At 36.7% G+C, this 16,084-nt stretch overlaps 3 protein-coding genes across 3 annotated transcripts in view; 1 reads left to right on the plus strand and 2 right to left on the minus strand.

Annotated features, from left to right (window-relative positions):
- The window catches only part of LOC111430421 (UDP-rhamnose/UDP-galactose transporter 6-like), a 4,216-nt gene extending 756 nt beyond the window's left edge, over positions 1-3,460 (plus strand). Inside the window, exons 2-6 of the mRNA XM_023066651.1 lie at positions 371-614; positions 1,977-2,161; positions 2,250-2,450; positions 2,574-2,735; positions 2,866-3,460. Coding sequence (XP_022922419.1) covers positions 485-614; positions 1,977-2,161; positions 2,250-2,450; positions 2,574-2,735; positions 2,866-3,204 — 1,017 coding nt within the window. The 5' untranslated portion in view covers positions 371-484 and the 3' untranslated portion in view covers positions 3,205-3,460. The remainder of the gene's footprint in view (positions 1-370; positions 615-1,976; positions 2,162-2,249; positions 2,451-2,573; positions 2,736-2,865) is intronic.
- Positions 3,461-4,629: 1,169 nt separating this feature from the next.
- The window catches only part of LOC111457987 (40S ribosomal protein S18-like), a 16,626-nt gene continuing 5,171 nt past the window's right edge, over positions 4,630-16,084 (minus strand). Inside the window, exons 2-5 of the mRNA XM_023100465.1 lie at positions 6,370-6,449; positions 6,107-6,267; positions 5,506-5,694; positions 4,630-4,945 (exon numbers count right to left, since the gene is read on the minus strand). Coding sequence (XP_022956233.1) covers positions 4,840-4,945; positions 5,506-5,694; positions 6,107-6,267; positions 6,370-6,449 — 536 coding nt within the window. The 3' untranslated portion in view covers positions 4,630-4,839. The remainder of the gene's footprint in view (positions 4,946-5,505; positions 5,695-6,106; positions 6,268-6,369; positions 6,450-16,084) is intronic.
- Positions 7,966-15,902, minus strand: LOC111457979 (protein GIGANTEA-like). The gene is made up of 16 exons (XM_023100453.1): positions 15,695-15,902; positions 15,267-15,353; positions 14,914-15,119; positions 14,375-14,446; positions 14,181-14,235; positions 13,927-14,069; positions 13,563-13,834; positions 13,219-13,274; positions 12,830-13,070; positions 12,589-12,739; positions 11,706-11,915; positions 10,038-11,579; positions 9,598-9,666; positions 9,079-9,297; positions 8,817-8,909; positions 7,966-8,654 (listed from the first exon to the last, which is right to left on the minus strand). The coding sequence occupies exons 3-16, from the start codon at positions 15,001-15,003 to the stop codon at positions 8,355-8,357; spliced, it is 3,513 nt and encodes a 1,170-aa protein (XP_022956221.1). The 5' UTR covers positions 15,004-15,119; positions 15,267-15,353; positions 15,695-15,902; the 3' UTR covers positions 7,966-8,354.

A 16,084-nucleotide genomic window follows, 5' to 3' on the forward strand; every position in this document is an offset into this window, starting at 1 on the left:
TTTTTTTTTTTTTTTTTTTTTTTTCTGATTCTAAATTCTGTTTTCATGTTATCTCATTTTGTAGTGGTGGACTGTGATTTGGTTTCATCTCTGATGGATCTGTGTTTGCTTTTGCTGAATTATTTGAATTTGGATCTTCTGTTTGTTTTAATTAGATTTCATTTCTAGATCTGCTTCGACTGTTATATCGTGTTTTCGTGGTTTTTGTTTTATGCTGCCTTGATCGTGGTTTTTTCTTTTGTTTTCTTGTGGATCTGTTGTAGTTTTTGTTGACTTGTTTAATTAGGATGAAATTGCTACTGCTGTTAATGTGTGATTGGTGCGAGTCCTAAGTTTTTGAGTCTCTGACGTGATGCTGTTCGATTTGCAGTGTATTTCGTTGCGTCTTCTGTAAACCATGGGATTTGTGTAGATGTGATCCAATTTTCATGGAAGCTGAGGGATAAAGGTTTTCGCAGAAGTCGTGTAAGGAAATTCGTGACAAATGGCTCCATCCAGCAAAGCGGACAAGAAAGCGGCTGTAGATGCAGCCGCGTGGATGTTTAACGTTGTAACTTCTGTTGGAATTATAATCGTCAACAAGGCTCTCATGGCTACCTATGGCTTCAGCTTCGGTAATTATTTTCATCACTTCCGTTCCTATCATTTACTGTATTTATACCATCTTTGTGTTTCATCACCTAGATAGAGATTAGGGGTTACTTGCTGGAATTGTCTGTGGTAGCTCAAGAATTTAACGACGTTTTATTATTCTCAAGTATGGTCTATGAATTATGATTTTCATTCTCCATTTTTTCTTTTTTTTTTTTTTTGTGCATTATCAGTCTTGTCATTTCCTGTTTTAAGAAGGTTCCTACCATCTTTAGTAACTCCTGTTTGTTTTCTGCCGCTGTCCATGTGATAGCTTGAGAAATCATAAGATTCTCAAGTACCACTGTCATCCACTGTCTAAATTTGCACACTTGCAGATCCTTCTTAAAGCAAGATTTTAACCTATATCTTTAGTTAACCTAATAATGGACTGACATAGCTGTAATCTGTACGTAATGAGACAGTTATGCATGTGCTCTCTCCCTCTCTACCTCTCCCTAGAAAATTATTAGATTAACTAAAAATGGAAAAATGATGGGATGACTAGATAATGTTCTTCCAAACCAAAGCCTAGGAGATTAAACGGAACCTCTCTTGGTGGCTTGACTTAAAAATAGATTAGTTACAGAATGCGTGGGATAGGTGCTCACAATTAAAAGCTGCTGCTGACTTTTGTTGCTTATCAATAACTGGATATATGTTTTTGGATTTCTCTGAAATATTCGTTTTTACCAAAATAAAGTCATCCCACAATGTTATCTTTTCTAAGTGAGCTTCAGCTTGTTAATTTTTTTGAACAAAAAAAGTATGTGAACTGAAATTGTCAAAGAATAATGTCGTGTGGCATGTATCAAACATCGGGGGAATGCCTTTGAGTATTAATCTTGTAGAGAGAGGTTAACTGATGCTTTGAACGAGTGAGTTTTCCTGTGTATAAAACATCTCAGTGACAGTGTTGGGAAACACAAGAGTGTTCTTATTATTAATCATGTTATTCTTGTTAATATATTGAACTCTTTCCTGTTTTGCAAAAAAAAAAAAAAAATATATATATATATATATATATATATATATAGTGGGCAAATGTTGTATGCGTTATTGCTTCAAGCACTTCTTGTATTCAAGTTTAATGGCAAATTTTTTAAGAGTAAAACTAAAAATTTACAATATATAAGAAAGGAACAGGTAAAAAATTTCAGTCCAATTGCTCTAGTTTGATTATGAACCTAGCAAAAGTAGGTATGGCGTACGAGTCTCTTTAAGTATGAAGTTTGGTAATTGATGATGGAAAATTTTAGGTCATAATAGTGATCATTTAATTACATTCATAAGATGCTGCTCGTTGGTTGTCTGTTTCTAATTATGCATACAACATTATCTTGCAGCCACAACCTTAACAGGTTTGCATTTTGCGACGACCACCCTGATGACTGTTATTCTAAGGTGGCTTGGTTATATCCAAGCCTCCCATCTCCCTCTACCAGAGCTTCTTAAATTTGTACTATTTGCCAACTTTTCTATTGTTGGAATGAATGTTAGCCTGATGTGGAATTCAGTGGGATTTTATCAGGTAAATCTAACTCTTAGTTTGCTTCTTTTATCAGGCTATCATAACTACTCTAATCTCGACGTTCATATCGTTCTTTTTCTGTTGTCAGATTGCCAAGTTGAGTATGATACCCGTCTCTTGCTTATTGGAAGTGGTCTTGGACAAGATTCGATACTCCCGAGACACGAAGTTGAGCATTGCAGTAGTTCTCTTGGGTGTTGGAGTATGCACTGTAACTGATGTCAGTGTCAATACCAAAGGCTTTATTGCTGCCATTATCGCTGTATGGAGCACCTCCCTGCAGCAATACGTGAGTTATTCACATTCCTCTAACACCTATCTCTAAATCTTTTTTCGTTTTCGGGTAAAACTTTGATCTACTTCATTTATCTCTAAATCTTGATAAATCCATTGATAAATCCTTGATCTGCAGTATGTGCATTTTCTCCAACGGAAGTATTCGCTTAGTTCGTTCAACCTGTTAGGACATACTGCTCCAGCACAGGCTGCATCGCTTCTACTCATAGGGCCCTTTCTGGATTACTGGTTGACAAGAACAAGGGTAGATCAATATGACTACAATTTACCCTCTACGGTAAGTTCCTATTACTTCCCTTTTGTTCTCAAAAGCATTGATGATCTGATTTATATCTTTTTTCATTGTTCTTTTATATGCTTCATGAACTTGCTTGCTCAATACTTTCCGTTTTTTGCCACATTCACAGATTTTCATAATTCTCTCCTGCTCCATAGCCGTGGGGACCAATCTTAGCCAGTTTATCTGCATAGGCAGATTCACAGCTGTGTCATTTCAAGTTCTTGGCCACATGAAGACAATCCTTGTATTGGTAATGGGATTCTTCTTTTTTGGGAAGGAGGGGCTTAACATGCAGGTAGTTTTGGGAATGGTCATAGCTGTGATTGGGATGATCTGGTATGGAAATGCCTCGTCGAAACCCGGTGGAAAAGAACGTCGGAGCCACTCGCTCCCGACTACTAGACAACAAAAGCATGGAGGTGGTGGTGGTATATCAGATTCGACTGAACATGGTGGGAAGGTCTAAAAAGGAGTTGGCTCATTCCAAAAAGAAAATTTTAATTTAATTTAATTTGCTGAGTCAGTTTAGAATGACGATCTTATCTTTTTCATATTTATTCATCCTCCCACGTCTAATTTTCATTTTTTTTTTTCACAGTATTCGATTTGTGAGAGGGCATTGTGTAATTCAGGATAGGGGAAAGTTTTCTTGGAATTTTCAATTTTTTTCTTTTTTTTTTTTAAATTATGATCACAGAATCACAGCCTACTAATTTTGGCCATAAACATTTACTATCATGCTATCTTGTGCTGACATCTTTGTTGGTGACACCAGAGAATTTGATTTTCAACTGCTTCCACCAATGTTAACATACCTCTATATCTATATATATATATCTATATATATATACCTCTATATCTATATATATATATCTATATATATATATATCTATATCTATATATATATAAAGATATATATATACACACACACAATTTAGGACATTTTATCATGCACCTATTTAATTAGAAATGAATGAACCTACATGTATCTAGTCATACATATCCTTATACATGTATCTATATGTGCACAAGTAACCGTTCAACACATGTATCTATTCATACATGTAATCTATAAGTGATCCTTTAACACATGTATCTATTCATACATGTTTAAATATATACATGATCTACTAGTGACCCTTCAACAATCTTTACCTAACACATTTTTTCGACGAAAAAGGAACTGTGAGCTGTTGACGACATCTATCTCAAGAGAGAAAAACGGGTTAGAAAAATTGTTCATGTGGCATCATTTACGGAAACGGTAAAACAGATGGATGCAAACTGTGGACTACTATTTATACATTAAATTAATGAGCAAAAGAGGCTAAATATTAAATTTTGTTGTTTAAATGTTACATTGATTCTTAAAGGATATTATTTTTTTGGGCAAAAATCAATTTCAATATCAATTTACATTAGATTTCAATTGAAAAAAGTTCTGATTACACTTCTATATTATCTCTTCAACTCATTAATAACTCTTCAACTCATTAATAAGTTATGTATCCAATATTCAGGATAATCCGATTCAAGACAATCCAAAGTTGGCTTTGACTCACTCAGGGTTGAGAAAGTGTCGTACACGACTCACTCAGTGAGTGTGAGTGTCGTGCCATTGCCAAATCCGCTCGACTCACTCAGTGAGTGCGAGTGTCGTGCCATTGCCAAATCCGCTAACAAAATTGTGGCATAGCCTTGGATTGAATCAGTTCTCAGAGGTGCTATTAAAAAAATATATATATATTTAAAAAAACAAAGGATTCAACAACCTAGGAATCATGATCAGGTTAAGTAAAACAATGAATCTCAGAGAAGATTGATGAACCCCAAGACCAAAAGAAAGGACGAGAAAGAAAGCATGGCAGAGCAGAGCAGATGGGAGGCATAATTGACAGAAAAACAAATAAACTCAACCGGGATATCTCAATCTCTATTATAACGACCAAAAATGAATGACCCATAAGAAATACAACCTGGCAAAGGTTTTCAAAACCCAGCCAAATCCAAAGACGTCCACCAAGCCAATCTCAAAGACTAATTATATTAACCTATTGCATTCAACAGAAGAAGCTTGGAAAACAAAAAGGAGAGCAGAAATTTAACGCTTCTTAGAGACACCAACAGTCTTCCCTCGGCGCCCGGTAGTCTTGGTGTGCTGACCACGGACACGAAGACCCCAGTAGTGCCTCAAACCACGGTGGTTCCTGCACAAGATTGATCACAGAATATACACATTAATACCGTATTAACGTTGACGAAACATGTTCGCCTCATCTCTCGCACACAAAAAAGAAGATAATAAGCAGACCCGGAAACAGGTCACTTCAACTAATTTTTAGGTGAAGATTGAAGCAGAACGCAAGTTGAAAAACCCGTCAACCTATTGGCTCTGATTTAACAAGAACGATTAACTATTCCTACATATAACCCGAAGAGCTTGAGAATTAACAGATTCACCATTGTTCAAAATCGACAACACAAATGACATAGTTGTTTATGTTTGCAATCCAATAGATATTATAAAGTGTAAAGCTAAGAAACTTCCGAACTCTGAAGAAAATTATCGATTCCTACATCTTAACACCATACTAAAATCCCTTTGTTTAAAGGATTGATCTGTGACAACGTCGCGAAAGGACAACACCAAGTTAAAGGCTTATATCCTAGGGAGCCTAGTAACCTAGTAATTGGTGTTCAATCTGCACTGTAAGCAAATCTAAGAGTTAACTAAGATATACATATATTGCTAATAACAATCAATCACCTGATCTTCTTCAAACGCTCCAAGTCGTCCCTCAGCTTCATGTCGAGAGCATTTGACACCACCTGTGAATACTTGCCATCCTTGTAGTCCTTCTGTCTATTCAAAAACCAGTCAGGAATTTTGAACTGTCGGGGGTTGGCAACAACGACCATGAGATTGTCCAGCTCCGCAGCAGTCAACTCACCAGCCCTACGGCAAAAGAAGCAAACATTTAAAACACAAAACTTACACGATAGATTACAAAAATATAAACAACATAGAACAATTAACTACACACGCAAATTTCGAGTGAGAAATGACATATAACTTCAATTTTTTTCTTTTCCTGTACTCATTGAACTAGAAAATTTGCCTTAAATCCTATCAAAATTCCATATAAATCAATGGAACTTGAGAGCACCTGAAATAGATTATCAAGCAGTGGACCAAGAGCTTGTGGGACTATTCTAACAATAATTAATGGATTGAAGAACACGAATCCAATGAGAACAAGTCCAAATATCTCACATGAAAAGTTCTCTTTACGATCTCATGAATATAACAACGAAAGAGCAAGCATTCATTGAATCTGCATACATGAACAATAAAAGAAGAAAAATACCTTTTGTTCATGTCAACATCGGCTTTTTTGCATACCATGTTGGCCAAACGCCTTCCAATACCTTTGATGGAAGTAAGAGCGAACATAATCTTCTGCTTTCCATCAACGTTTGTGTTGAGCACACGCAATATGTGCTGGAAATCTTCGTTCGCTACCAACGACTGAAACGACGATAAAAAAAAAATGTCACGGACTTCGAATACAGACACAGATTGATCCAAGTACGAAGAATAGAACGATAATGGTTGAGCGTTAGGGCTTACCATTTTGACGGAAGAGGGCGCGCGGATTCCTCCTGATGCTTCTTCTCTCTGAAGCCGCAACGCAACGAACGCCTTAACCACTGAAGAAGCTGAAAATGAGGAATTTATAGTAGGGCTCTTCTTCTTCTAGGGCTGAAGGCTCCTATGAAAAGTCCGATTTACCCTTTACTTAATTTATAATACCTGTTCTGGACATTTTTTGTTCGGCCCATTTGGCAGGCCTGGTTTTCGTTTAAGGCCGGCCCATTTACTAAGAATTAATATTAAAATATGAAATCAAATAAAACAATATACTAACCTTTAAAAATTAAAATATCATATAAAACAACTATTTCTATGACATAAATTAAAATTTGGATTTGGGTATTTAATTACATTAAAATTTTAATTTGAACCTGATACGTAGGGGTAGGAATCGTAAGTATCATGTTTAGACAACGGTATATCAATTTTTGTAATATATATATATATATATATTTATTTATATATATATTTATATATTACGAGATTATAGCAAAAATCAATTTATAGACTCTAAATTTGTTTAACGATGCATTAATTCAAACTCTCCATTAATAATTGTATCGATTAAAACCTTAAATTTTTATAGATGTATTAATTTAGACTGTATATCTGTGTAAAAAATATTAGTAGTAAAATTGATACTACTCTTTTTCTATATTAAAATATTTGCAATTGATACTACTCTTTTCTGTATTCAAATTTTTATGTTTCTAAAATTCTGTATTCAAATTTTTATGCTTCTAAAATCAATTAGATGTTTTATTTGAAAACCATCATGTATATAGATATGTTCAAACCTTAAATTAATGAAATTAGCAATTTTTTATCTCCTATTATACTCTAATTTAAAGTTTAAATTAATATAAAGTTTGGGATAAGTCCATATACTTTTAATATTTTCATTATCGTATTAAGTCCATTTACATAAGAACAAAGATAAAAATTATGTTTGTTTACTTTCTTTAAGAATTATCATTTTTTTTTCAAGCCAACAGTCCACTTTCATTAACTTTGAATTTTTTTTTCTTAAAACTAGAATATCATTTTAATTGTTTCAAAAGAATAATAATATTATAATAAATACTCTCTCTATATATATTATAGATCCTACGTTTGTAGGGTCATAATTAGAGCAGAGATACAAATGGTAAAAATAGGACTCATTTCATATCTCATAGGTTTCAGCAAATTGGCAAAACCTGGTAAACAGTACTTACAAGTCCGATCTCCTTGCCTGCTTCGGGCTGATGGTTAGCTTCAAAAGTGTACACCTCGACCCGAAGAAGAAAAGGGCACCAAATGTCAGGGTCACGTGGCAGCCGAGGTCGGCCGAGGTCGGCCTTCCTATCGATAGCCTCATTGGTTGAACTAAATGTAGACAAATCAACATGTCTTCCTCAAAATATTTTGCTCCAACTAAACAACCAAAACCAACGACAGCATGGCATGAACAAAATATATGAACCTGAAAACCCTTAAACTTTTCGTAGCTGCAAAACCGACCGGGTCGATAATAACTAGGAATCAAATGGGGGTAACATATGCAGTTACCTAGAGAAACAAGAACCACAGTAGATGAAATCCCTGCAAGTTCAAGCTACTCTTAACTCATTTCATGTAAGAAAGAGCCAAATTACATGAGCTAGACCAATCACTGAAATACGACGGGTTTATAACGTAAAAAAACCGACACGACTGGATAACAAGATAGGTGAGACTTGGTTGCCCTGTCATAGTGTTACTGTACATGATCATCTCATCATATGAAAAGTACCAACCTCTGACCAGAATAAGGAACTATAATGACATTATGAGATCTTACTTTTCAAACAGAATGAGAAAAATTAGCAATAGCTAATAAGAAACCTGTTTCTTTCAAATCAATCGATACTTACGATTTCTCTATGTAGGCCCTCTCGCTTGTTGTCCGAGTACATTTGGTACTAAAAGCTTAGTTAATTTCACAAAGAAATGGAGCAGCCTAATTCTTTGGCAGCAACATGTAGAATATCGATTGGCAATCCGGTTACAAGGCGACTACGAGCTTCCCAGGTCAAGCACTGTTCAAGGTCAGCTTTCCAGTTAATAGGTTCTGTATTGAAGTACTGATAAGAGGGACCGTGGACACCGTTTATGTTCTTCGGTTTAAATCTACAGATATCTGAACCTGTTTGCAAAATATCGCGAAGAACCAATGTACTCAAAGTACGAACATGTGCACTCGGGTGAGAAAGGCACCAAACCGTAGCTGGTAGACGACACTGTATGGACAAAATCATTTCGATCAATGTGTCGTTAATCGACAAGTGGCGTTATGGTTTCTGATTTCAGAGGCATAATAAATTTGACTGGTCTAAATGTCTTCTCCTGTTTCCTCAAATCAGAATGCATTTGAGAACACTTGAGAAGTGGAAAGATATTACCTTCAAAAGGTTGGCGAGACCATAGGCGATCGACAACCCAGATTCTCCCCACTCCAGCACCGGACGAACTGCTCGAGCTGTTGCTTCTAGGAGCTGTCCACATAAATAAGAAGTTAGCACCAGTAGATAGCTAAGTTCTTCCCTCCCACAGCACCTCACTCATTTTTTCTTCCTAAAGACTAGATTGCTTTCACTTTTTAAACTTTCCCTCTAGAAGCCTATGTTAAGTCAAGAAACTTTTAAGGTCAGATTTTAATATCACCTCCAGTTGGGGTAAAGTGCAAGCTTCTCCATCTACCAGCAATCCATCTGTAGCACGTAAAAGAAGGTCGGATGCGCTTGCTAAAGTTACTAATGATTCCGGTATATCATGGTTTCTCATGAGTTCAACAATCAATTTGATGATCCGCTGGTTGATCCTCCACATCTTCTGCCCTTGATTATCATCTTTAGCAATCCAAGGCTGGAATTCTCTATCAGCCTGCAATCCAAGAAAGCAAGAGTACTTATAATAGATGAAGCAATGAACAGAGATAAGGCCACTTCAAGCACCATCTTGATTAGACCTCCTCAAATACGAAAGATATTTTAAGAAATCTTTTGTCTCTAGACACACATCTTTGGCTACATGGAAAATGGCATTCATCATCAGTATACAATTTCTATAAACTAATGAAATTAACGTATTTATTTACCAAGTAAGAACAGGAATCAAGAAAGTTTTAATGAAAAGAATATAAAAATAAATTGAAATAACGAGCAGGTTGAATAGAAAATAGACCTGGAGTACAACAGCTGCAGCTGCTTTTGCCGGGGATGCAGATACAACATTGCATAGTGCATCAACTACCTATAAAATTAAAGCAAGATCAAAATAAACAGTTGACTATAATTTATGCATTAAAAAATATCATTTAATGTGGAGGGGAGATGAATCTTTTTTCTCTAAGTGCCATTAAATGATTAGTTTATGAGTGGTTTTCATATAATCCTTTAATGTTTGGTTTTACACTTCAAAAATGAAAGACAAAGACATGTTTGGGAGTGATTTTTAACATGGCAAAAATAATTGTAGCCATTTCCAAATCACTCTCAAACATGTTCTAAGTAGATGCATTGCCTATGCTGGTATAAGTTGAAGAAGAATTCATCTGCCTTATGATCTCTCAATACTTAAAACCAGAAATATAATGGGCAGAAAGAAGGCAACAGTTAGCTTACCTGTCTCCATCCCTGTTGGGCAGACGTGCCCTCTGCACTTGGTTGAGTTTCGGGTGTCGCGATTAACTTGTGCCATAGAAGTGAAACAACAGAGAAGCATAACTCTTGCTTCTCTGCTAACACTGATCTCAAAAGAATTTGTGCACATCCATTGAATCCTATGTGCCTATCAATTGTGAGAAAATTTGCCAGTTCAGAAGCATCTAACTGGAAACTCGCTATACGTTTGCCTAACGTATTTTCCAAGTCAATATTTGAATCTGACGATCTTTCAAATGAAAGTTTCGCTGTAACATGGCATGGCTCTTCACATTTAGGGATAGACTGCTGACCAGTCTCACAGTAAACATGATCATCTAGTTGAGTTGGCTTTTGGCCTGCTGAAGATACGCGAGAGTATTCAGAAATTGGTGCAGACACCAAATGCACTTCTAATGGCTCAGCCCTATTGACAATAGATGCAACAGCTTTGCTGTGAATATCAATGAGGTTGTACAGCGATGATGCCCGGGTGTAAATTTCTTTGTCCCACTTGCACCGCATCAAAACAGAGAGGGCATGCATGCAAGCTCTTGACCGTCGAAATAGTTCTGAAACATGAGCAGCAACCATAGCTGCAGCGACTATTTCATTTGAACTGTAGCTCCAGGACGTTCCTAGAGATGAAGGCTTTAGAGAGAAAAGAGCCTCCAAAATTGATAAGATTCTATGAGTATGGCGAATTGCTGAGTCAATGCTACTTTGAAGTTCAAAAGAAGATCCATTTATTTTGACCAACTTGGCAACATCTTGCAAGCCTTTAAAACGCAAATGCTTCCTTCCCCGTGACATCAATGGAAACAGCTGCAATTCACAAGAAAGAGCACAAACAGCTGCAAGAACATAAGAATCAAAAGCTGATACAGCTCCTTGTTTATTCATCCTACTTTTTGTTTCTCTTCTTTCTCTGGAAGTGTCTTGATTTTGCTCGAGCCTCTCTTCCTGAAAATTACCACTGTCACTTCTTCTTTTCTTTCTCCCGTTTGACTGAGCTTCATGACTAACACAAACGGTTAACACAACAAAAAGTAGGCGTGAAGCAAGCTCTTCAGAAGCACACGATTCTAAGAAAAGAGAGTGAACCATCATTCGAAGCTCAGATATAGAAAGGTTTTTAGAGGCGGATCCAATTCCAGAAAGATATTTGAGTTTCCTTGTACGCTCTGTTGAAGACTCGGATGGAAATGCTCTTTGAAGAATTGCTTCTACAGTAGCGACAAATATCTTCATCAAACATGCTTCGGATGGACTACCACGAGGAAGATATTCAAGGACTTTAAGAAGTGGTATGTACAAATTCCATGATAATAGGGGTGGTTGTAGTGGTGTTGCAACAACAATTTCTGGAAGATCAACTGCAGAAGAACTTAACGGAATCAAGCCATAAGCAGCTTCCCAAATGGTACAGATTCTCCATTCAACTTCCAGGCCATGGGCACAAAGCATGGATGCAATCCCTTGGGCAGTCGCTTCAATCGTTGCTTCTGCTGCTGGCACTTCTATCTGGCATAAACCAACATGGCTTGAATGTTAAATGATATTATTGTAACACAAGAACATTCATAACATCCTAGGTTATATTTTTGTGCACGTACAGCCAGCTCCTCTTTAGGGTTGATTAATAGGTACCTGTCTCTGGTAGGATGATATATAATCGCCTACTGGTTCGTGTTGAATTTCAGCTCCTTCAACTTGCCTCAAAGGAGGAAAAAGCAATGCAGGCTGGGAGAGTATGCGGAAAAGTAATGCTGCTGCTGCATCAGCAGCAATGCCCACTCGCATTGACATTGCAGTTCCTATCGCACGTAAGAAATGCAAATGCATCCAGTTCCTAGGTAGCTGCAGGAAAAATCCAGTAAGAATATTGATGAATCAGAAACATGACCATTCCATTAGCCACCGTATCATATTTTATCCATAAAAAATGAGTCAAAAAAGAAAATAATATATACGTATGGGAGATTCGTTAACCAATCAATTACAAACAGCATATAATCTTTCCATCTACAGGAGACAATTCCTGGAATTCAGTAATTATGTATACCTGTTTACCAACTATGCAAGCATGCGAGACGAACCAATCTATACCACTTCAACATTTAAATCTTTTTCTTGTGAGGAACAAACCCTGCAGTTGGGTTCAATGCAGTTATGGATGGGCACGATATTTTTTTAATAAAATTAGTTATTATGTGCTTAATTACATTTGCCTAATCTTAGACTCTAGGAAGTCTGCAAATTTAAGCACAAAAGACAATAATGTTGTTTTATGTAGGTGTTCACAACATTCTTGGATAACCTGTTTTTTTCCACATCCAACATTACTTCCGTCCTAAATTTGTGAGCGAAGAGTACATGAAGCAGAACTTCAAGAAAGAGAGTGGCAGTGTTATTTTTCTCAATTAGTTTGCGTCTGTGATAACGATTTTCAATGATCATTCAATACTGAAACTAAAAGGAAAAGGAAATTATGTCAAGAAAAATAACAACATGATCACTAAAACTAGCTTACTCTTATTCCAGATGCGTAGTCTTCAGCAGCCCGAAGGAGTTCTACAAGCTGAACAGCTGCATCAAGTGCATCAGGAGCCCATGAAGGAGGTGCTTCTAAAAGCCCCAGAAGAAGTCGTTGAGTTGCACTTGGAGTAGCAATAGCATAATACCTACGTAAAGAATATATGAGTATCCATTGAGGCTAAGTTGAAAAGATTCAAAAGCTTCTTCATTTTCTTTCTTTTGAATTAGAATTCGACCTGTGAAATAAACGCGCATAAGGCTCCAAAGCAGGTAGCCCAGCAACTAGATGCTCATCCAAAGCTGTAGTTGGCGGAGGAAGCAAAAGTGCAGGTACAGCTGCTGCTGTTAAAGTGGCAGTCTCATAACGAGCAACTTCTTCATCACATACACTTAATATAACGCCAGCGCCATTAGCAACAGCCCACCTTGGGGTTGATGGTACAAGTTGCGGATGCTTTCCAGACCCACGAGAAGTAGCTAAGAGAAAAAAAAAAAGGAAAAAAGATAGCATTCTAAAGCCCTTCTCTCAATATGGAATATTAGCCAATGTTTATATGTTAAATTTATCAGACATTGATGGAAAAAAGGGTAACATCAATAAATAAGAAAAGGGTAATGAACAAACCAGTTGTAGGCGGCTTTAGTTCTCCGGCAGCATATTTACCCATAACACCACTACACCTGTCGAACAGAAAACCATAGTAAGATCATGTGAAATAATCCATCAGAAAGTGAGACCAATATGATCGTGTTTATAGCCTCAATTGACTTCAACAGTTAAGACAGTATTTCTTTTCTTCCAAATAGAATCAAACTCTTTTGAACTAGACATAAGTAACCATATCAGAACACGAATCAAATGTGACCCTATAATTTAGACCATCCAAATAAATATGGATTCAAAATTGGTTTCCAGGGTCCTCTATGTACGTTGATGTAAATAGTAAAACATGTAACAAAACCACTTACCAACGGAAGTAGTCGCTTCTAATGCCTAGAGGTGCCGCAAGCAGTATGTCAGTAATCCATGGGGATAGGGGCCTTAAGGGCTTCCTATCCTGATTCAAAGGTGTCTGGCTGGGTGGCACATTACTTGAGTCACTACTTGTTGCATGGTTGTCACAACCACTTCTTTCTCCTTCCATATTCTGTTGTTCCGTCTTATATATGGGACGATTATAATGAGTCAAAATTCTCAATATCTCACCACATGCCATAGCCCACTGTTCAGAATAATCATTCTGAAGAAAACAGCATATATGAGCCACCACACAACTTTGAATCTATCCCAAGCTCAAAAGAGAGAACGTAGGAGGTTCTCATTTAAACTTACCTCTGTATCGGGGCAAAATAAGGATATAAAAGATGAAAAGGGAGAACCGCTCTTGCAGTACGCCACCGTACCATCAATAATACAAGAAATAATTGGAAGAATAACAGCATGCCCATGTTCCGGATGATGAAGAACAAAAGTTGCTGGACATTGTTTTCAACGATAAAAGGCAATTATTTAGTACTCACTCATAGACGTATAATGGCAATGAAATGATCAACAAACGACTAATGATAAGGCAGGTTGGTCCTTACCTAAAACATCATCAATAAGGCGCTTTTCCTTCCATGGATAGTGGCTACGGATTAACTGCAGCAAGAGTGCACATCAATAAGCTAAACTCATAAAAACTAGATCCACAAAACATAGGATTTCTCCTCCATGTCAGTATGATTAGAGTGTATTCTCTAAAACGAAATATTAGTGTAGAAATAAGTGCGAGAAAAACCTCTGCAATATCCTCTGGAAATTGTTCTGATGTGAACTGACCCAAGCACTCGACATAAGTAGTGATTTCAGCCTGAATGCCAGGATGTAAGAGAGCACGTGTAAGTTGCCGTCGTGATGAAAGTAAATATAATTGATTCATGGGAAAGTTGAGTGATATCTTAAAGCATTCAACATGTAATTTACAGATTAACAAAACGTAAACTTGGTATAGTATGTAAAAGATATATTTGTTGTTTCTTACATTTTTCTTTGAGAAGATACTCAAATATGAAAAAAAAAAAGACTGTGGTTCATAATCATTAGTGTTTTTAGGGATAGATACAAGTATGCGAAAACATATTAAAGAGAGAGATGCTTATGCAAAAGTAAAATATATGAACAGAGCAGATAATTATCCAATCTGAGCATATTCCAAGATCTAACCATTTTCCCAGGTTTAAACAAACAAAAACTAACGAGGAGGCAATATAATTTACATAATCTTGAAAAATTGAAGGATTCAACAGAATTAGAAGGAGACATGGAAAACTGGCTGACCTTTCTTTGTTGCTCATCTCGAGGTGGAGACCAAAACAAGGACGAAAACTGGAGACGATCTATCCACCTTTCAGATGAACTAGCCATCATATAGAACAAAACAGAGTCTACTTCTCAAGTATTCACTGGGAGCAGCCTACAATTTCGCCAGTTTCTCATGTACCATCCAAAAGATGGTCCCTCAAGCTTTAGCATCCAAAACACCGCTACCAGTCAAGAATCAAAATATCGAAACTCAACATCCCAAATCGGCACTCGATTTCGATTAGCAAATTTGAAACAAAAAAAAACAAAAAAACAAAAAAAAACTGAAAATCAAGGCAACGGAGGCATCTCCGTCAAAGAAATTTTACGAGTATGACTGGCTCAGAACGTTCGATTTCGCTCCAGAGCTACTAAAAGTCTTCAAAGTTACAAGAAAACCACGCAAAACCTGGTTTCTGTAGAGATAGAGCCAAATAAGCAGAGAATACATCATGAGATCAAACAATACTAAAAATAAGAACCGAATACCCCAAAATTCATCTATATGAACCGAAATAACCCAAAACTTAGAAAAAATAAACCAGTAAACACACATTTATAACAATAACCAAAGATTCTCACAAAATCTTCAGATGAATTCTATTTCGACAGAGAACGTCATGTAAAACCACGCAGAAAAATGAACCACACAGTGCGAGAGATACATCACGTAAAACTCAACCGGATGAACATGAAGAACACACAAGAAAAAGAGAACAAAACAGAAAAGAGAAACAATATGGAATAGAGCAGAAACCTGGACGTTTTCAGTAGACGAAGCCGCTGACTAAGAAACTCCGATGGATGAGGAAGCAAAAACTACAGCAATAACTGAGATTACGATTCTACAACAAGAACAAGAAAAAAAAAGATTATTGCAGCGAATTTTTCTGAATTATTTTCAGCGGTTGAGTTTTGGTTCGAGAGGAGAGAGAGAGAGAGAGAGAAGGGAGGAGGAAGATATGACAGATCTTTAGCAGGGCTGTAGGCTTAAGTTGGCTGCTTACGTGGCACTGATATTTTCCTCTCGCCTTGGGGACTAATCGTCGTGTCGCGTGATGCCCATTGTAAGGAACCATACATGTCCATCCATGCTTACACATCACATCCATGCCCATGTGGTTTTTTTTTTTTTTTTTTTTTTTTT

The sequence above is a fragment of the Cucurbita moschata genome, unplaced genomic scaffold (assembly GCF_002738365.1).
Source record: "Cucurbita moschata cultivar Rifu unplaced genomic scaffold, Cmos_1.0 Cmo_Scf00002, whole genome shotgun sequence".
Classification (NCBI taxonomy): Eukaryota; Viridiplantae; Streptophyta; class Magnoliopsida; order Cucurbitales; family Cucurbitaceae; genus Cucurbita; species Cucurbita moschata.